General features: G+C 37.0%; 1 protein-coding gene across 1 annotated transcript in view; it reads right to left on the reverse strand.

The window, feature by feature from the left end:
* Positions 1–451: 451 nt before the first annotated feature.
* smx5 overlaps positions 452–22,203 on the reverse strand; it is a 29,491-nt gene continuing 7,739 nt past the window's right edge. The window contains exons 4-5 of the mRNA XM_039769961.1: positions 18,487–18,546; positions 452–984 (exon numbers count right to left, since the gene is read on the reverse strand). Of these exons, the coding sequence (XP_039625895.1) occupies positions 859–984; positions 18,487–18,546 (186 nt within the window). The 3' untranslated portion in view covers positions 452–858. The remainder of the gene's footprint in view (positions 985–18,486; positions 18,547–22,203) is intronic.

Here is a 22,203-nt window from a genome sequence, read left to right on the forward strand (position 1 = left end):
ATTTATGGATAAAAATGTCCTGCCTTGAACATTAAACGCTTTTAAACCTGCACCATTGCTGCTCTATGGACTCCATGCTTAAAGGCTTATCCCAGTTTATCCCTTTTAGACTTTGCACTGTTAAAATATATTCCCATTTTTTACTAGTTACTACTGTTTTAATCACCTATATCATCTGAATTTTATTCAGTGAATAATACTGCGGATTAAAGCAGAGACAAACTATCTAATAACAGCCCAAAGGATAAATGCTTACATAATCAAATGACAAAATAAATATTCCTAAGTAGCAACTAAACAAGAGTTGTTCAGAAATCTTAACTAAGCTAAACAGACTGGCATTAGAATGCTTAAAGAACTAATTAAACAGGCCATATTACAAAAGCAATATGAATCTGCAGAACAAAAGAAGCAACAAGTAGAACACTCAAATTTGCATTATTTTTAATCATTTTTTTTTTATACAAGCATCACACACTTGTTTTAGCTAAATGCATAACTGATAACCATAGTGAAGAAGGATTGAAAAAAAGGATAGATAAATCTAATAAACAAAATATTTGGGGGAAAAATACAGAACTAAAAAACATGTTAATGTAACAGCTCTTCTCTTTATCTGTATTTTATTTCAAAAATCAAACTGAATTTACTTAACAGAATACAATGCTGGGATTAACAAAAAAAAAGTATTGCAACATAACATTATAAACAAACATTTCAATTGGATTGTTCTTTTTAATACTTGTGGGAGTGGGAAGGTGAGGAGAATAGTATAAATGAATTAAACATACAAAAACTGATTATGCTGTTCAAGAAATAATGTATTTCTAATCCAAAAGAAACAAAAAACAAACAAATCTACTGCTTTTGCTGCACAGCCTCCTTTCGTGCTGCATCTTGAAGTAACTGGGTATCCACCTCATCAGCAGGAAGCTGAACATACCGTACTACTGATCCTCGAATGAAGCAGTTCTTCACGGACAGCTGTGCATAAATAGAATAAAAATCATACAGTGTTATTTACATAAAGGTTTAGACTAACAACTTCAAAAAACCTATTGAAGCTTATGCATGTGATTCAATTGTCTAATAAAAATATTAAGCACATGCATAGCTTGCAATCAGATGACCAGAACTACACAAAAATTAGAAGGTATACATTAAGTTGTGATCACATTAAAGTTTAGAACAGATGCTTAAACAAAAACACAGTGGAAGCAAATTACTGGATTAAAACCAAAACTATAGTTTATTTATACGTTTGTGTTACCGGATTGTACACACATTCTTTTCAATTGTACCCTGCAAAGGAATGATATACTGTCCTCCACATTTGCAACTTGCCTTACTCCCAGTGCATATAATCTGCAATTACTGGCTCCCCGAGACCCTAAATTGGGCGGATTACATTTACTCCCTCAGCAAATGCAGGATTAAATATACACCTAGAATTTTTGTTTAGTTCTTATAACTTCATCAGAAGCTATGCACATCCTTAAGCTGTTCTTCACTAAAAGACTGGAGCAAGCGTATGCACAATATTACCAATACAGCACACAAGGAATAGCCATTAGCACATTTTTTAGAAAGGTGCAATTTACTTTTGTACTGTTTAGTAAAAGTTTAAATCTCTGCTCACATTTTTGGACTTTAAGAAAGGGAAGAAAGTAAATTCTGCTGAAGCCTTTTTTAAATTGTAGGTGCACTCTATATGAAACTCCCGTTTTTAACTTGGTAAAAATAAAGTAAATCAAGAGAGAACATGCTGGATTCAAACAATTAAGCTACTGGTTTAATTCCCGTTGTCAATCAATTGGCAGCCACAGATATGGAAAAAACAAATATGGTAAACACTAAACACATTATCTATGCAAGTCTGAGATCTAGCCCCAGAGTATAAAGTTCAAATCTTGACCAGAGCACTGGGTATAGACATATTCATACTTTCTCCTACCAGTTTGCATGGGTTTCCTCCTACATTCTAAAGACATAGGTGTTAGGGCAAACTTTAGAGTATTAAAACATATTTCAAGATTACATACATACTGCTAAACTGAAGATCTATGATGTTTTAAGAAGGTAAAAAAGCAAAAAGCAAACCCTTAAAATGGCTAAATCTCGTAGTAAAGGAGTCCAGCTGTGCGTTTCACTTTGCCAAAAACCCAATTTGTCTTCCTTCTGGGCACCGTACAGCCCCAGTGCTATGGGTTGTGGTCTATTTTTCTTTAAACAAAAGTAACTAAAAAAGTCACACAATTGCTTATATTCTTTCATTATACAAACACTTATTTGTTTATATCACAAACCAATTGCCTGATGCCACTCTATCGATAAAGCGTGCATATGCTTCAGTGAGAGAGAATAACAAGTACGCCTGAAGCATTCAATCAAATGACAAGAACTGAACAGCAGTTATAGGTATTGCTTCATCTGCCCACCTTTCCAACCCACTTATTCTAAGGCAGCGTCATGGAGCAGCTGCAGCATATCCCAGCAAGCATTACAAATAAGGCATAAACAATCCCTGGACAGGCCGGCAGTCCATGAAGGGTCAAAACACACACCAAGGTTATTAAAGTTTTGCCTTTTTGTATTAGTTTTTATTTCTATATTTTTTTTAACCTTGGAAATTCAGTTTAGGTTTAGTTTACCTTCATTGTGTATTTTTAGTTTTAATTAAATTTTTACTTCACAAAGACATTTCTATTTTATATCTATTAGTTTCAGTTTTAGTAATTATAGTATGGTTAAAGAGCTACTATGGAGTTTAGCTTTGTGTCACAATCAGAAAGAACTGTACATTTAATGGATTTAGATATGTCATATAAAGACTAATTTCTATTCACTTGCATTCCGTGGCCTTCAGTAATACTGATGGTTTCCTCATTGTAATTATATAACATTACTTCTATTTATTATTTATTTTATTTATGGTCATATATTTTATTTCTATTTATGTTATTTGTTTGTTTTCTTTTATTCTATTATTGTAAAGCACTTTGGCCACAGCATTCTTATGTTGTTTTAAATGTGCTATATAAGTAAACTGAAATTGACATTGACATGTTAGTGGAAGCTTACTACACTATATGGTTTACTACCTGGTTTTGTTTTGTCTGATAAAAACCAGCAGAATCAAAACCAGATACTGAATATGAACAATTTTATCATTTTAAAAATATTTTCTATGTCATTTATGCTGAACAAATGTGTGTTGATTTTGGCACTTTTTATCTTTTCCTATTATTGCCCAGACCAGGCCATTTTCTAATAAAATTTAGGTGAATTTTAAGGTTTGAGTTTATTTTACTCTAAATGTCTGCAGCACACAACATACCCTGCTCCAAGACAATGTGCTTATAATGAATGCCTTCAATACTGCATTCAAAAATATCCCATACTGGGCTTTTTATTTTCTAACAGCCATATTGATCTCTGATTCCATCTCAGGTACATACAATTTATAAAAAGAATTTTGCCAACTGCAGCAGGACCGTCTTAACAGCATTATAGGCTCCTGGGCAAAGCAGTGCTGCTGCTGAAGCCGTTCCCAACAATAACAGGGATCAAGGCAGAACCAACACTTAAATAATAATAATTATGCATGGATGGATAATAATGTTTTAATACTACCGTCAACATCATCATAATTGTTGTCCTGAATATCTTCCATTCATTAATCTATTCATATACTTTACTCCACTAAAGGTACAATAATAATAATGGGTAGGATCACAAGGCAGCTGGAACCAGCAAGCACTGGGCACAAGGCAGGAACAATCCCTGGGCAGGGAACCAGTCCATTGCAGAGAAAAAACACACAAAGGACCAGTTTAGCAATACAAGGTTAATCAGGTTGAAGTTTAGTAAATTCAATACAGATGTTCTGCATGGTGTTTCATCTTCCAACGAATGAAGACTACATGACACAAAATAGAAAAAAAAAAAAAAAAATTAAATTATATGTCAAACTAAATTACGAATGCTATAACAGAGCACATTGCTGAGGAAATGTATCCCATTTATATGATGTAAAAAGAGATTTAAAAACACTCAAAATGCCTTAGACCCCAAGTATATACAGGGTAACACGGAAAACTTTTGAAAAACCCAATAAAAATAGAAGAAATCCAACAAAAAAGCTTTATTGACAGCAACTGAACCACTACAATTTGCCTTTTAAGAGACTAATCCAAATTATCAATGTCTGAAAATTGCACCAATTCTATGGTCAAGCCTAACATATGAACCATATCTACAGTGGTGTGAAAAACTATTTGCCCCCTTCCCGATTTCTTATTCTTTTGCATGTTTGTCACACAAAATGTTTCTGATCATCAAACACATTTAACCATTAGTCGAATATAACACAAGTAAACACAAAATGCAGTTTTTAAATGATGGTTATTATTATTTAGGGAGAAAAAAAATCCAAACCTACATGGCCCTGTGTGAAAAAGTAATTGCCCCCTGAACCTAATAACTTGTTGGGCCACCCTTAGCAGCAATAACTGCAATCAAGCGTTTGCAATAACTTGCAATGAGTCTTTTACAGCACTCTGGAGGAATTTTGGCCCACTCATTTTTGCAGAATTGTTGTAATTCAGCTTTATTTGAGGGTTTTCTAGCATGAAGATTCGGTGTCATTCCCTGACCCTCAAGATCACCGAATTTGTCCGTTTGTGATTGTGCTACCTTAACAGTTGGGTCTACACGACTCGGCCTAGGACACTGAATGAGTTGAAACAAAGAATTCAAGACAAAATTCAGGGTATCCCAGCTGAGATGTTGCAGCGATCAATGGGGAACCTCAACAGCAGATTGGAAGAATGCATACGTACAGGAGGACGCCATCTAAAGGACGTAATTTTCAGACATTGATAATTTGGATTACTGTCTCTTAAAAGGCAAGTTGTAGTGGTTCAATTGCTGCCAATAAATTTTTTTTGTTGGATTTCGTCTATTTTTATTGGGTTTTTCAAAAGTTCCCGTTTGTCTGTGTCACCTTGCATATACAGTATATATACAATATATATATATATATATATATTATATACTAGCAAAATACCAGGCTTAGCTTAAGTAGTGTGTTAAAGAAGTAATGAAAAGAAAAGGAAACATTTTAATAATAACGTAATATGATTGACAATGTGTATATGTGTGTGTGTATATATATATATATATATATATATATATATATATATATATATATATATATATATACACACACACATACATACATATATACATATCTACATATATACTGTATATACACACACACACATTATATATATATATATATATATATATATATATATATATAAAAATCTACATATATATATCTACATATATATATTAGTGGTGGAAGTCGATTAAAAAAATTAATCTAATTAATTAGAGGCTGTGTAATAATTATTCTTGATTAATCGTATGTAATCACACATGAAAATTTGCCCCAAATCATGTTTTTTTTTTTTTTTTAATTTAAAAGGGTTTTAGTGGGCGACAGAATCAAATAATAGACATGGACATGAATATACACACACATATACACACAAAACCAAGCACACCATTGTTTTTCTTGTGAAATTCCCAATAAGTTTGATGTGTCACATGACCCTCTTCCTATTGAAAAAACAAAAGTTGGATCCAAAATGGCCGACTTCCAAATGGCCATCATGGTCACAACCCATCTATATATATACCCGCGTTTCGCAGCGGGGAAGTAGTGTGTTAAAGAAGTTATGAAAAAGAAAAGGGAACATTTTAAAAATAACGTAACATGATTGTCAATATACAGTAATTGTTTTGTGAGTGTTGCTGTCATCAAGGATTTGATCATCATTATTTCTTGCAATCAGGTTTGTATTTGGAGGATGTGTTTATTTAATGTTAGCTAAGACCCGGTACTTAAAAGTTTCTTGCTACAGCAATTTTTATTTCTTCTCAGTAAACTTGTATGTCGTGAATACCGTCATTCGCCGTAGGCATGACAAACGGCAGCGGGAGTGTGTCTATAAACTTAATGTAAACTTACGGTTCACGCCGTGCTTGGTTTCCGCAGTAGCTACACTTATGAATATGCATTGGCCTCGCTCACCGAGTGCAAGGGAAAAAAATAAAATGTAGTCTATAAGTTATTAAAAGTAAAACAATGTTTTGTTTAGTTTCTTGCTACAGCAATTTTAACTCCACTACAAAGTGATCCAAAGTCTCGTTTATACCTCGTGTCTTCTCAGTAAACTTGTATCTCACGAATACCGTCATTCGCCGTAGGCGGGAGTGTGTCTATAAACTTAATATAAACTTACGGTTCATGCCGTGCTTTGTTTCTGCAGTAGCTGTACTTATGAATATGCTTGTATTTATGAATACGCTTGTATGCATCACTTGCTTCATAATCTTTTTCTGCCTTTTCAATTGTGAAATGGCGTTTTTTGTTCGGCGCTGTTTGGAGGTCTTCCTTGTTCTCTACGTACTTACATAGGAGGCGTGATGATGTCACGCGAAACTCCGCCCCCACGGCCATCCAGCTCAACTCCATTACATTATATGGAGAAAAATAGCTTCCAGTTATGACCATTACGCGTAGAATTTCAAAATGAAACCTGCCCAACTTTTGTAAGTAAGCTGTAAGGAATGAGCCTGCCTAATTTCAGCCTTCTACCCACACGGGAACTTGGAGAATTAGTGATGAGTCTGTGAGTAAGTGAATGAGTCAGTCAGTGCTTTGCCTTTTATTAGTATAGATAGATACTGTAGGGTGAAATCAGCCCAAACCCACTCGGAATGACCACCAGAAAGTGAACTGGAGGTGACTGCCCATATTCTTTATGTTTGAGCACCTCTGCGCCCCTGTTGCTTTTGAAATTAAATACAGTTGGCTGATTCTGTGCGTCAACTGTATGATAACATACATACAAGACCTCAAGACAAACACATTAGTGAGTCTTCACTGTTTGTTAATTTATTTTTAAATTTGTGTTTTTGTTTTTATTACCGTGTATACCCGCAGATAAGTCGGGACTGGATTTTACTGTATAATTTGTGTTATTTTATAATGTTGGACGTACAAGATGAATATGGAAAACTCATGCTATTGGTCCAAGAGATTATGATATGCTAACACCCATCTGAGAGAGTTAACACCTAGCACACTGCCTTTATTTTCCTATGTGGGTGCGGCAATGCGCTGTATCAGTGCATACTCCTAACCCCTCCCTCTCTCTCTCTCTCTCTCTCTCTCTCTCTATTGTGCCTACGTGACCACATGGTAATACCCAAACTATTCTGAAGCAATGTTCGCACTGTTTTGTGTTTTTTGTATCTCACACCCTAATAACTTCATCATAAGAGCATCCCTTATCTATGATGGAGTGTTTGATCAGAAAAAAATATGAAGCTGGTTTTAAATTTAAAGTCAAATGAAGTGGCGAAAGAAATTGGTAACTGCACTGCTACTAAACAATTCAATGCATCTGAGAAACTGATGCGAGACTGGAGGAGGCAAAAAGATGTTAAAAAAAATAAATAAACTTGCATTTTTGAACCTGGTGTATAAGTTGGGGTCTGATTTTATGATTGATTTTTCAGGTTTCAAGAACCGACTCATATTTATTATTTTTAAAAGTTGTGGGTTTTTTTTTAATTATATTTTTCTCAAACAATAAAAAAAAAACACACTATTTTCCTCCCGGGCAATGCTGGATATTTCAGCTAGTACTATTATAAGCACCATCTTAATAAAAATTGTAAACTAACAGACAAGTTACTTACAAACCTCATACCTTGAGGAGTAAATGTTTTGTAAGTTGATAGAAATTAAATATTTCTTCCCAAAATACATGGCCTCTACGCAATAATACAGACACTTTTCCGTGTAGAAATTGAATGTATTCTTACATGCACATTTTCAATGCTGAGTTTAAAAATGGTGTTTGAAAAAAATGTGTTGTATCTAAATATGTTTATTTCAGTTGCACTTCTACCTTCTTGCTTATTATGTAGGTATTTACAATTATAGAGAGGTAAGAGATAAGAAAATAAATGCCACAATGCTCATCAGGACATCCAGAAAGATGACGAGAAGGGGGCAAGGAGGTACAGCAGCTTCTCAGAGTTGAACAGCACCAGCCACATGACCTGAAACAAATGTAAAAGTTGACAAAAACACAGAAGGTGCCACACATGGCCAGTTTTACTGACCTGCAAAAAAACTGACTGCTACTCTATGTGCAGGAACCAAATTATTTGATTATTTTGCTGAGAAGCAAAGTCTGACTGTGTAATTTGTTATTACATTTTGAAGGAAATACTAAAAATGAGTTTAAAAATACACAGTGTTCAGGAAAGAGGTATTCAATAAAAGTTCACAGTTATGGTTATACGTGGCTTGATTTACACATTCTGTACATATATAGTATATGCTAGGTCACTAAATACCCAGGGTATATAATAGTGCTTCCTGAAACTTCTATGTATAGCAGGGTTAAGACTGTTCCAAAAACCTCAGGAATTGGGTCTTGCCAGCAGACATGCAACTTAGAAAGAGCAGTAACCAGATGGCTGATTAAGACAGTAAGTGTGATCCTCTACAATGGCGGAAAATCAATAAAACCAATTTATCTTGACTGTGTCTGTCACTTACAATACTTGTACATTCCTGCAAATAGTGCCCCATCTAAAAGCTTATTTAGCACAGTTGGAAACTTTGTTACGAAGCATTGGGCACAACCTGTGATAGTTCTCAGAATACAGGGGGTTGGGGGGTTAGGGTTGGCAAAGCACATGATCTCTACATCTGCACTAAAATTAGAGCACACACTTAGCCATAAACTTGTCTAAGTTTTATTTGATCTACTCTATTTTTGTTGCAATGTCTGCAAATATTAGGATTGTATTAAAACAATAGCTTAGAATACATACATTTTCTTTCTGGAAGTAGTTTGTATGGTTAAATTTTGAAATACTGTGTAAAAATTTGCAATACAACTTTTTTGACATATAGTACTAGTGCCTTGGAGGTACAGCATTTTCATTATTAATAGATATTTCAATACTTATAAATACTGCAATATATATTGTGATATATTGAGTAAATATTGTGATACTGTCCTTTGTCAATAAATTTACTCCCTCAAAAACACGGTGCTCAGTTCTTTTATAATCTTATTCACAGCGATTGCAACTTATTTAAAAAAAAAGACAGATGGTTTTTTGTACTTCAATCTGCCCTACACTCTCACTTTATCCTTTTCAATTTTTTTTTTTTTTTTATAAATAATGCATGCACAAGAAGTGACATGAAAGTGGCTTGGCTCTTTCAAAAATCTTAAGTAATCAGGTCAGTAAAGATTTATTATTATGTGCACAAAGTACAATGAAATTCACTTGCGTGCTTTTCTCAACCGTACCACTCGCTGCGCATGTCACTTTGTAGGCTATATAAAATAACAAAACAGAATGTAAACGGCCAGGCGGGGTTCGGCATTAGATTATCATAAATCCACCCACAATGGCCACTGCAAGCAGACCAACAAGCAAAAAAATGTATCACTACCTCGAGAACATATTACCAAGAATTTCCAATAAAATATATTGCTTTCTATTTACTTTTGTTGTCACAAGCATGCCCCAAAAACACAAAACCATGTTTTCTTGAATCAAAACTTTTTCTACTTCAAAGTAGATATATTAAGAAAGTATTGAGGTTTGTGTTTACAAAGAGACTCCAGTACCCATTGGTTCAATTATAAAACATAACAGCATTCTAGTTATTGTGTAAAATGCATAAAATGAGGGTTGCTTTAGAATGAACTTTCATGTGGCAAATACATACACCATGATTGCGAAGAAACACCTTTGACTTGAAAAATACATGTACCAAATTTAATCCTATAAATGTGCACTGTACAATTCTTTCCTAAACATTTAGCAAACATCCTATAAACTTGTGTGTTAACTGATAATGCTAACTTGGCCCAGAGATTTCAAATAATATTCCATTCTATACGTAAATAAGTGCATTCATAATTCTCTAATATAAAACTTTTGATTCTATCATACAAGTTGGGTTTGAATTACTCCTTTAAACACAAAATTAGTCATTAAACCATTGTCACATTTTCAACAATATGATTTTATAATATAAAAGCACTTCTTTCTAAATAATGAACTACTGCTGAAATGTCAAATTAATATCAAAGTCTTATTTACTCCTTTTATTTAAAAAAATTATTTTAAATACTTCTCTAGTTTTGATCGTGATTCTGAATTTTCTTTTTTCAGCATGCCATAAAAATAGAGTAATATGCTTTAGATTACAGCTGCCAGATTGAATGTTGCTACTCAAATGTAATTTAAAAGCAAAAACTGGTATTTGATTGTAAAAGTATGTTTGTTTATTTTACATGCGCTAATTACAATATTGAGTTACTCCAGGTATGCTGTGCAAAGCTGGCACATTTGGCAGATGTTTTTACACTTCATTTCCACAATCAGCCATTTCTAATTTTGAATGGTTAGCTTCTTATCCTGTGGTGGGCTGGCACCGTGCCCAGGGTTTGTTTTCTGCCTTGCACCCCGTGTTGGCTCCAGCAGACCCACACGACCCTGTAGTTTGGATATAGCGGGTTGGATAATGGATGGATGGATGAATAGCTTATCTTCACAACATTATTATTTTTCCCCCCACAAGCATGCTTGGAGGGATTTTTTCAAATGCTTTTCTGGTGCCCTGAAAGTACCATTTTGCACCTGATTCTGTACCAGTCACTCTTAAACCGGAGATCCCCAACAGCTGTTTAATGATAAGACCTTCTCATTAAACCAAATGGAAAATAATAATATAATTCTGATTTTCCTTTTATTACAGCATTTTAAATTCTCCACTTTAAAGAATCAACATGTTGTGTCCTATAATTACTCTCCATTTACTTGGTTGCCCATTTAACACATAATGCCTAAAACAATGAGTTAAATATTGCTGCATCAGCAAAGCAGAAAAAAAGGCAGACTGTGAGGACCCTGACTTGATACCATGACAATCTTACAAGAGTCATTTTTTTCTATGCGAGTTCACAGGCACCAACATGATTTTTATTCTGAATGCTGCGTGATATTAACTATATCCTGCCTCTGCCCAATGGAAACCTCCAAAATAATAAAACAAGCCTATCTTTGACTTAACTGCCTTTTGCCTGCTTTTATTTTGCCAACTATACTTTACTCTTGTCACAGTCTTATGAACTGATCCATATTCCTTGTGATATTGTCAGAACAGTGAGCCATAAAACAGCCTTAAACAGTAATAAGCCACAAATTATTATTAATATTTTATATACTTTAAACTTTATATACTTTAATATTTTATACTTTATATTCTGAAAATTCATTATCTTTTTGCATCATCATTCATCTTTGTGTGTTTGGAAATCTTTTGCCACCGCAGATTCTTTGGCACATTAGCTTGCAGGCAACAAAATGTTGCGCCCTGCCGCATGTCATTTGCTGTCAGAAGTGCTGTTAGATTTTCACATTTTAAACTGTGATCCTGCCACAAAATTGGTTACTGGCTACACTAAGCTTGCTGCACCAGCACTTGGATATTATCTTGTCCTCCTTCAGGTTGTATAAAAGCCAGTTGAAGTCCAATAGCCAACTAATCTTTTGCTTTTCCTCCACGCTCATGCCTTTTGACTCAGAATGAGCGATACGCGTTTCAGTTGCAGTTAATGCAGCATGCAGATGCTGTATATAAGAAGCACTAAGGCAACTTAGAGCCTTTCATGTTAGCAAGGAGGTTTTAACGCTGGTTTATAGATCACTTATTGAATCTGTTCTCACTTTTAATTACTTATCTTGGTACAACTTATTTACCGTTAAACATAGAACAAAACTGTGTCGTGTAGTTAACCAGGCTTCCAAAATAATTGGATTACCTCAAACTCCCCTTTCTGAACTACACAACCGTGCACTGTTGAGGAAGGCAACCATGATTGTGAAGAATGTCTCTCATCCTCTTTATGCGTTCTTTAGATTGCTGCCATTAGGTAGGAGGTATAAAACCCCATTGGTGCGGAAGAATGCATACAAGAAATCTTTTGTACCCTCAGCAGTATCTGTTCTGAATCAGATGAAGTAGGTTTTTTCTATGGTTTGCTTATATTTGTATTTTTTTGGTCTGTTTGTCTCATGAGCGTGTCAAAAGGGAAATTTCTGTGACCCCCTTGGGGCACAGACAATAAAGTCTTATCTATCTATCGATCTATCTATCTATCTAATGTGCCATGGGATTCAACATTGCACTCTCGCTAAGATTTTGATTTCCTTTGCACAGGAGACTGAAAAGATGGGGCCTTGCATTTCTTCACCAGCTTTTTTGTAAAGACAAACATGCTAATGTTACACATGAATTCAAGTGTATAATGTACTCCAAGAGTAGATCAATGTCAATGTGTAAAAGTTATCCAGTGAAATCACAATATTGTATGCCTAAAGCAGGCTTGGTTTATAACAGACATTTAGGAAATGACCACTTTGATCTTTAAATTGCGCATCTAAGACCTACTGCTTCTGCATTCAAAACACTCGTGTTTAATAGAGGAACTACCATCTACCATGAAGTCAATCTTAACTATCATTAAAGTAATTCATATAGTGACAAATCTATGATAAGCTCTGACTCTGTTTAAGATAGCAGAAAATTATTAAAATTTAGGTAAAATTCCGTTACAATGAAGTCCCAGGGACTTGTTACTATAGTGCTTTCTTTAACTTGCGCCCAGGCGTTTGCAATTATTTCAATAGCTTCTTTCACGTTAATTTTAATCTCCTCCTGCCTACAAATTATGCTGACGATAATTTTTCTCAGAATTTCCTTGCGATAATATGCTTACAGGGTGCGAATGATGCCCAAATCCAATGGCTGAAGCACTGCTGTGCAAATTGGGTGGGAGGAATTCAATGCAAGCATTATCAAAATGTGGAAGCATGTTGTGGGCAGCACAGTTATCAATCAGGAGCCGAATCATCCTTTTCTTCATATTGTGAGGTTTCTGAACTCGAGACCCATCCTCCATACCTCCCACTCCCAACTCAACAGGAACGACACGCTAAAGTGTGTCCCGAAGCGGAATTGCAGCGTATGTGGAAGACTGTTTGTCCGTTGCCGGGGCAGGGCAAAAATAGGCTCATAGCGCTGCAGTGAAGCGACACAGAAGAAAATCATATAAGATCAGGGTCGCGCTTATAAGTCCCTGTCTTGCACCCCAAAACACGAGGCTGAGTCTCAGTACATAAGCAAAACTAGCTTTATTCAGCTTGAAACAGGAATGACACACTTATTTATTGTAGCGTGATCTGCCACTCTGCTATACACAGACACAGCAGTCAGGCAGGGTCATGACCAGATCAGTGATCAAGTAATCCTGTTACCTGCATTTACAATGTTCCTTGTATCACCGATCGATATCTTTTCTGTTTGCTTTGGCAGAGAGACGCAGCATAGATTCGAGCCTGCTGTTGCCCCGGCAACAGATAAACAGTCTTCCACAGACGTGGAGATCAGGATTCGGGATGATCTTTGGCGTGCTGTCTAGTTGGGGGAGGTCCCAAGAGAGTTTGCAAACCTCACATGTTCTTGAATAAGTGCTGCATTAATAGGAATGTTTCTTGAACGAGCATCACTGAACCACAAAAAGAACTGCTTTTTCAGCAGCAGTTCACACACATTTGTAACCTGAGATTTATCTTGTTTTGCTCAGTCTTTCAAAAAAGTTGACAGCGCCAAAGGCAAAATTCCAAATTCACTGGCAGCATCTTTTTTCTTTTTGCCGCAATCGACAGCTGCAAAAATGTAAAGTTTTTTTCTAATAGGATCTGTTATTTTTTTGTGTCTGCCGTTTCTATAGGAGGGTGACAATGAGTTAAAATCCAATGGATGTTTATCAAATGTTGATGAGTAATAAGCAAAAGGTATCACTGAAAATTGCAGAAAACAAAAAAAGGCAAAAAAAAAAAAAAAACAACAGTACGAGTTAAGTTCAAAGAAAGAAATAAAAATTACAATGTTTCTGTTTGGGGACCGTTATACACAACTGAGCTACGGCCACAGAACTAGCTGCTCTGTGGTTGATTCATTCAGGCATTTGAAGGTCTTTTGGGCACTTCGTTGCAATGAAGGTATCTGCTGAATGTACTTCGTAGTAACAAGATTTCTATAGACTCTCGTCATATGGGGAAACTATCGGGACCATAAAAATACTTCAGTGTAAAGAAATTTTTGTTGTAAAGATATTCATTGTAATAGAATTTTACCTGTATACTGTACATAAATGAAAGGTGTAAAAATGACATTAACAAACCAAATTCGAGTTTTTTCCAGAGAAATTATGTACAAATCAGAGACCCACTATGGCCAGGGCAATAGTTCAGCACAGGGTTCACATACTGATGTACTCACGTGAGGCCATATTTAGAAAACCAGAGTATCCAGAAAAAACCTGGAGAATATACAAACTTTGCACAGACAGTGACCAGATGCAAGATTTGAACTTAAATCAATACTATCAAGAGGCAACAGCACTAACCACTCCACCTTGTATGAAAATTTTAAAAATTAAAAAGTAAAACAAGTCCCTATATATAAAGCCAAAAATGAAAATTAGTTATTTAATTTTGTTTTAAAAAAAAAAATAGGTTTACAAATGATTCATTTAAAAATATATTATTAAAGATGAGAACCAGCAGAGAACAAGACATTTATGCTAGTTCGGTTTTAGACATATCAACTGACATAGTTTAGTAAATATATGTCATAGTAACTATGCCTTTTTTCAGGGTTTGTTACCTTTATAACAGAATGCTCTGCCATTTCGTTACCATCTTAATGTATTCATAACCTTCTTTTCAAATTGTTGTGCAGTGGCAGTAAATGCATTTATTCCACACTATTCTGTACTGAATCACTTCTGGTACTATAAAACATGCGTCTCTTCATTCCTTTGAATTTAATCATTATGCATATTCAAGTGTGCTCAGTATTAAAATGCACATAAACTCTCTTTACTTTAATCTTTTAGGACACTACAAGTTGCAGCTTTGCTCTGTTATGACATCCTATTTGTACACAATTAAGCTTGACTTCCGGTTGAGTGAACACTGCCGTGACTGCTCACTGCTACTCTCCGGAAACTCTAACTTTTTTTCTTTACAACTAACTTACAATCTAACGGACTAAGCAGAGGTTTTCATTTTTATTTCAGGCAGATTTATTCGTTTAGTTTTATTTTTCATTCACTTAAAGCTAGACTGATTTCAAGCTTGACTGCTGATTTGGCTGTATATGGACTATTTTTCGGCCTATCCCTGCCTTGAGACTTACCTGGCATTGTTCTCCGGACAGCCTAGTTGTCTGTGTCCTCGCTTAACCTGTGGACCGGTAGGATATTTATTTGGTTCGTGTTTGTTTGGTCCTTCCTGTCACTCGCTATCCAACCTGTGATGGACCTGCTCCAGTACTCAGCTGCTGAGCTACTCTAACTCCGCTTTCACCTGTCCGAGACTAAACTGACCGATTTATATCTCAACCCAGACATCGTATTCCTCCCCCGTCGGAGATACATCCATCGCAGGTCCCACCAGAGTATCCAAGTTGACAGATCAAAAATAATAAACTCCATCTGGTCCAGTTCTCAACGTAATTTAGGCAGAGTCGCTGACCACAGTGTGTCAGCCAGCCTAGCCCGGTCAGCTAACACTGTTGCCAAATGCGATAATGCCATTGTTAACTTTGGTCTGCTGAACATCCGCTCCCTCATGAGCAATTGGCCTTTCATCCACGACCGCCTCATTGATCATAAGTTTGACTTTTTCTGTCTGAGACATGGCCCATGACTTTTCCCAACTTAACAAATCCTCTCCCCCGGAGTTTGTTTACATCTCTCAACCCCATGGCTCTGGCCGCGGTGGAGGTTTTGCGTTAATGTATTGTGAGAATTGGAAAATCTTGCCATTATCTGTTCCTGCCTTCAGTTCTTTTGAATCTCTTGTATGTCAATTAAATGGACCTATTCCTACTATCATTGCAACTGTTTACCGGCCCCCTAAACCAAATAATGACTTTCTGAACGACTTTGCTGTTTTCTTTACACACTTATCTACTGTTTCATCAAACATAATACTCCTGGGGGGATTTCAAAATACATAAGGATATGATGACTGTACTGTAAATGAACTCCCCTATAACTGATCACTTTCTTATTTCAATCAATGTTAAACTTGCACTTTCCAACACTATGCTTTCCCGTCTCATGTCTTCCTTAATATTAAGAATATTAACTTAGACTCTCTTTCCTCTAGTATTGATTCCCCTATAGACATTGATAATTTATCCACTCCTGAAGAACTCCTGTGGTCTCACACTATAACACTGGACTTAATGGTATTCTTAACTCTGTCGCTCCATTAAAAACTAGATCTGTTTCTTTCTCCTTTTCTGCTCCCTGGTTCACACCTGAACTTTGGCTTATGAAAGCAACTTGAACAATTATATAAAAAATCTAACTATTATACTCTCATTATTTCTTTAAATGAAGGAAACACCAAGTCATTGTTTTTACTACTTAACAATATCACACAGCCCCCGGATTCTTTACCTTCTCACCTTTACTCAACTGAATTTTGCAATTCCCTTATGTCCTTTTTAATGAAAAAATCCAGAAGATTCACCAGTCTCTCTGTACAGATTCCTCCAATACTGCATTTGAATTTCACCCACTAACTCACTCGTTTTCGTCTTGTCAGCTTCCTAGCTTCTCAGAAATCTCAGAACTCGTCTGTAAGTCTAAGCCATCCACCTGTCAACTGGCCCCACTCCCTACAGTTCTGGTCAAAGCCTGCCTCCCCTCTCTGGTCCCTCTTATTTTTACTAAAATCCACTCTTCTCTCTCTACTCGTACTGTTCCTTCATCTTTTAAAACTGCTGGAATAACCCCAATACTGAAAAAACCTGGTGCCGATCCGACTAATTTCAGTAATTTTTGTCCTATTTCTAATCTACCCTTCATTTCCAAAATTCTTGAAAAAATTGTGGCTATTTAACTTCATTCTCAATTACCTCAAAATAACCTATATGAACAGTTCCAGTGTGGTTTTCGTCCCTTCCACAGTACAGAAACGGCACTTATAAAAATTACTAATAATCTCTTTATGGCAGGTGATTCTGGTTTAATTACTATTCTCATCCTTCTTGATCGGAGTTCAGCCTTTGACACTATTTGTCACACTACTCTTCTCAAAAGATTATCTTCGATTGGCATTACCCACACACCATTAGATTGGTTCAGATCCTACTTCTCAGTCCGCACTCAGTTTGTTCAGCTTAAAACTTTCACATCCCAACCCACCACTGTTACTTTAAGTGTAGCCCAGGGCTCTGTCCTGGAGCCCCTCCTTTTATTATTTACCTCCTTCCCCTTGGCAACATCCTTCGTAAATATAACATTGGCTTCCACTGTTAAGCTGACAACACCCAGCTCTATCTCACTAACAAACCTACTGCTTCCTTTCCACCCTCCTCCCTTACTGATTGCATAGCAGAAATCAAATCCTGGTTTTCTTCAAACTTTCTTAAATTAAATAGTGACAAAACTGAGGTTCTCCTCATTGGTACAAAATCAGCATTATCCAACACTGATCATTTTTCTTTTGTTATTAATAATTCTTCTGTCTCCCCTTCCTCACAGGTTAAGAGTCTGGGTGTCATCCTTGACAGTACTTTACCCGTTCAGTCCCACAACAATAACATCTCTTGGTCTGCATATTTCCATCTGTGCAACATTAATCTTATTCGCCACTCCCTTACTCCCCACACCACTGCTATCCTTATTCATAGCCTTGTCACTTCCCGTCTGGATTATTACAATTCCCTTTTCTTTGGTCTTTCTCGCAAATCTCTTTATAAGCTTCAACTGGTCCAAAATTCAGCTGCCCGCATCATCACTAGAAACCCCTCTATTCACTATATCACTCCCGCCTTGCAGCAGCTTCATTGGCTTCCAGTTCAGTTCCGAATTCAATTCAAAATTCTCCTACTAACTTTTAAGGGTATCCACAGCCTTGCCCCTCCATATTTGTCTGACCTCCTCCATGTTGCCATTCCCTCCCGCACCCTCAGATCCTCTTCCTCCGTCCACTTGACTGTCCCCTTCATCCTTTGGAACTCATTACCACCTCAGCTCAGAAGTATTGAATCATTTTCACTTTTCAAATTTAAACTTAAAACTCATTTGTTTTAAGACTGCTTTTTCTCTTTGATTACAATTGCTCTGTCTGATTTAACTTCTGTATTTTTATTCCTCATTCAGTTATAGGGTAGACATCACTTATTAAAGCAAGTATTTCATCTTATATTTACATGATTTTAGTATGTTGATCAGATATAAAAATTTAAATGTTGCATTTACCATATGATGTTAAAATACTTACCATGTGTGGGTACTTTTCTGGGTCAGTAACACTAATGTCTGTTAGTTTGATGTTCAGATACTTAAGAAAAAAACAAAAAAAAAAACAATTATAACTCCATTAAAGTAAGCTTAAATTCAAGCCTGCTGAAATTCATGAGTAACAAATTTCAATTTAGAAAAAAAGCTCATACATATATTATAATAAAATAATTAAAGCAGTTCAACACGTCTTTGAAATTATTTCTCAACCTGACCTGGGGCCTCATGCAGAACGCTGCGCGTGGAATTCACACTATAACATTGCATGCGGACAAAAGCAGAAATGTGCTTACGCACAAAAAAATCCAGATGCATAAATCTGTGCAAACACCAACTTTCACGTTCTTCCGCTCCCACCCCAACTCCTCCCAGAATTATGCCTCTTTGAATATGCAAATCAATATAAATAGCGCTTAACCTCAGCGTTCTGTGAAAAGGCAACGGTAAAAGCACGGGGGGAAATAGAAAAAAGTGGTTTAAACAGTGGTATAAACAACAAAATGAAGTTGATCGAGTGACAGAGCGTGTCAGAGAAACTGGAAAGCTCAAGTTTACAAGGTCGCAAAGTGCCCGAAATAAAAACGAAGTTGTCACATACCAAAGTCGCCGTGAAAAGATGAGTCATAGCCCACTGTCTGAGTGTTATATGAAAGCTTATTAGGGTACAGAGGGGAAAAAAAAGGCACACAGTGAGAGGAAAAAGCAAGAAATGTCAACTTTAATCTCAAAATTTCCACTTTAATCACATAGTTTATTTTGTCATTAAAGTAGAACAGCATAAACTTCATCTTAAAATCGTTTAATTTCCTAATATCTCAATCCTGTTGTAACTAAAGTAGCACGTTAAATGCTTTGTTGTGTATTTGATCTTCTATGTGCTCTGTGTGTGTGAATCACTACGTGCTTCTGGGCTTTCTCTTCCTCCGACAGGACACAGAATCCATTACATTTGTAATATTACAGCTCTCTGAATAATTAAAATACTGAGATGTATACGTGACATCATTTTCATGATGATAGGAGTTAAAGCATGTAATTAAACATGGAAACACGGTGGTGCAGTGTTGTTCATGTCTCACGCAAGATGCTTGATGCACCATGCGCAACCTTCGAAATACTTCATCGCAGCAGTACTGTCTCTTTCAAATGTACTAACCCCCAATTCCTGTCCTTACTTTTATTTTTACAAATACCCAATCGCCACACAATCAGCTCTGTAATAGACGTTAAGCTATCTGTAAGCTTAAAACGCAGATTCTTCAAAATGTTTAAGGAACACTGAAATATCTTCATGGTACGTGTTTAATTAATCGATCCATCTATCCTTCCAGTGTTGCACCAGCAAGAATACAGCGCGAGGCAGGAACAATTCATGAACAGAGCGTCAGCGCCTCGCTAGTGCTGTGGCACCATGCCCACACGTTTAATTATTAACAATATAGTATTTATGAACTTAAAGTTTTACCTTTATAATATAAACATATTTTGCTGCATTTCATCTTAAAAATGATATTGTCATCATACGTATATAAATATGCACTTTATAAAGTGGCTCAGGTTGTGCAATATTACAACTGTATCGCAAGTTTACTTTGAGGTAATTGTACTTATAAGTACAAAGCATTCTACAAGGAGCACTTGATGGACTGATTGAGTGCATTTATAGTTCTTGGGATGAAACTGTTTCTGAACCGCAAGGTCTGTACAGGAAAGGTTCTGAAGTGTTTGCCGTGTATGAGCACTTCAATAGACAGCATGGCTGAGGCAGCATGTGCGTGATGCTGTACAGTAATCCCTCACTACTTCGCGGATCACTTATCGCGGATTCACGACTTTGCGGGTTTTTAAATATAGTAGTAGTATTTCCTAGTCTAAGAACAACAAACCAAGTTCGGTGACTACATGCATTGTAGCACGGGCTGTGATTGTCACATGGGACGGAGATGACAAATCACAGCTTTCCGCTTTCTAATCGGGCCTGTGATTGGTGCTTTGACTGATGCCTAGATCCCACAGTATCTCCCCTTGTCATTTGCTTCAAGCTTTCTCGCTGAGCGGTTTACTTTACAGTGTGCCGTGTGTGATTTTTTTTGTGGATTGTGTTGAACTTCGCTTCAATTTTCACCCCGTGCAATGGCTCCCAAACGTGCTCCTTCTTCCAAGGCTGGTGCTGAGCCTAAGCAACAACGAAGAATGATGACGATCGCTGAGAAGGTGAAACTTCTGGATATGTTGAAGGAAGGGAGAACGTACTCGGCTGTGGCATGCCAATATGGCGTGAACAAATAGACTGTTCGCTACATCAAGAAGGAAGAGGCGAACATTAGGAAGACGGCTACCATCACCTTTCAAAAGTCGGCGGAGAGAGTGGTTATGGCTCGTAATAAAACGATCGTCTGTATGGAATCTGCTTTGGCCGTATGGATAGCCGACTGCCGAAAGAAGAACATAACATTGGATTCGAACATTATCCAAACACAGGCTAAGAGCCTGTATGAGACTTTTGCCGCTAAGGAACCAGAAGGCGACAGTGGCGACCGCGAAGTAGATGAAGAGGTAGAATATCCGCAACTAGGAACCTCCAGTGATTCACCACGTAAGAAATGGCAATTTTCTGCTAGCAAAGGGTGGTTTGCAAAGTTTCAGAAACGCTACGGCTTAAAAAGCATTTCCCTGCAAAGCGAGGCTGCTTCGGCTGACACGATCGCTGCTGAAACTTACGTGAATGAAACGTTCAAGAAGATTACTCCGAAGGTGGATTTCAGCTCAAACAAGTTTTTAATATGGATGAGACGGGCTTGTTTTGGAAAAGAATGCCATTGCGAACTTTACTGTTCAAAGAGGAAGCAAAAGCCTCTGACTTTAAAGCATACAAGGATCGTGTGACCCTCGTGATGTGTGGCAATGCTGCGGGATTTCTGTTAAAGCCAGGGTTTATTTACAAGTCGAAAAACTCAAGGATTTTAAAAAACAAAAACAAGAATCTGCTTCCCGTACATTGGATGTACAATGCAAAACCCTGGAAGACGAAGATGCTGACCTCCAACTGGTTCCACCAGTGTTTTATCCCGCAAGTGAAGGCGTATCTAGCAGAGAATGGCATGCCGTTCAAAGTCCTTCTCATTATGGATAATGCTGGTGGTCACACTACTGATCTGTCATATTCGGGGGTACAGATTGAGTTCCTGCTGCCCAATACGACGTCAATAATTCAGCCTATGGATCGGGGGTTATCAGGGCCTTAGCGAACCTGGTTTCTTCCGTGGATGCCATCCAAGAAGATGACGATTTCAATTTGAAGGCATACTGGCGGCAGTACACAATTGCTATGTGCCTCCAAAATATCCAGAAGGCATTACAAGAGATGAAGCCTGCCACCGTTCGCGCCAGCTGGAAAAAGTTGTGACCCGAGGTTGTTTACGACGACAAAGGATTTACACTTGCCGAAATCCAACACTCGGCAGTACAGAAAGCTGTGCAGTTGGCTGCGATCATTGGAGGTGAGGGCTTTGCAGACATGACTACTGATGACATCAACGAGCTACTAGACTGCCACTCCCAGCCGCTAACCGACGAAGACCTCGAAGAGTTGATGAAGTCGGCGAGTGAAGAAGCAGCAGCACAGCAAGAAACAGAAGAAGTTGTCTCCCCAACTGGCTTGACTTTGGAACGGTTCGTCGAGATCTGCAGACTGGCT

This window comes from Polypterus senegalus, chromosome 11, assembly GCF_016835505.1.
Source record: "Polypterus senegalus isolate Bchr_013 chromosome 11, ASM1683550v1, whole genome shotgun sequence".
In the NCBI taxonomy this organism is placed as follows: Eukaryota; Metazoa; Chordata; class Cladistia; order Polypteriformes; family Polypteridae; genus Polypterus; species Polypterus senegalus.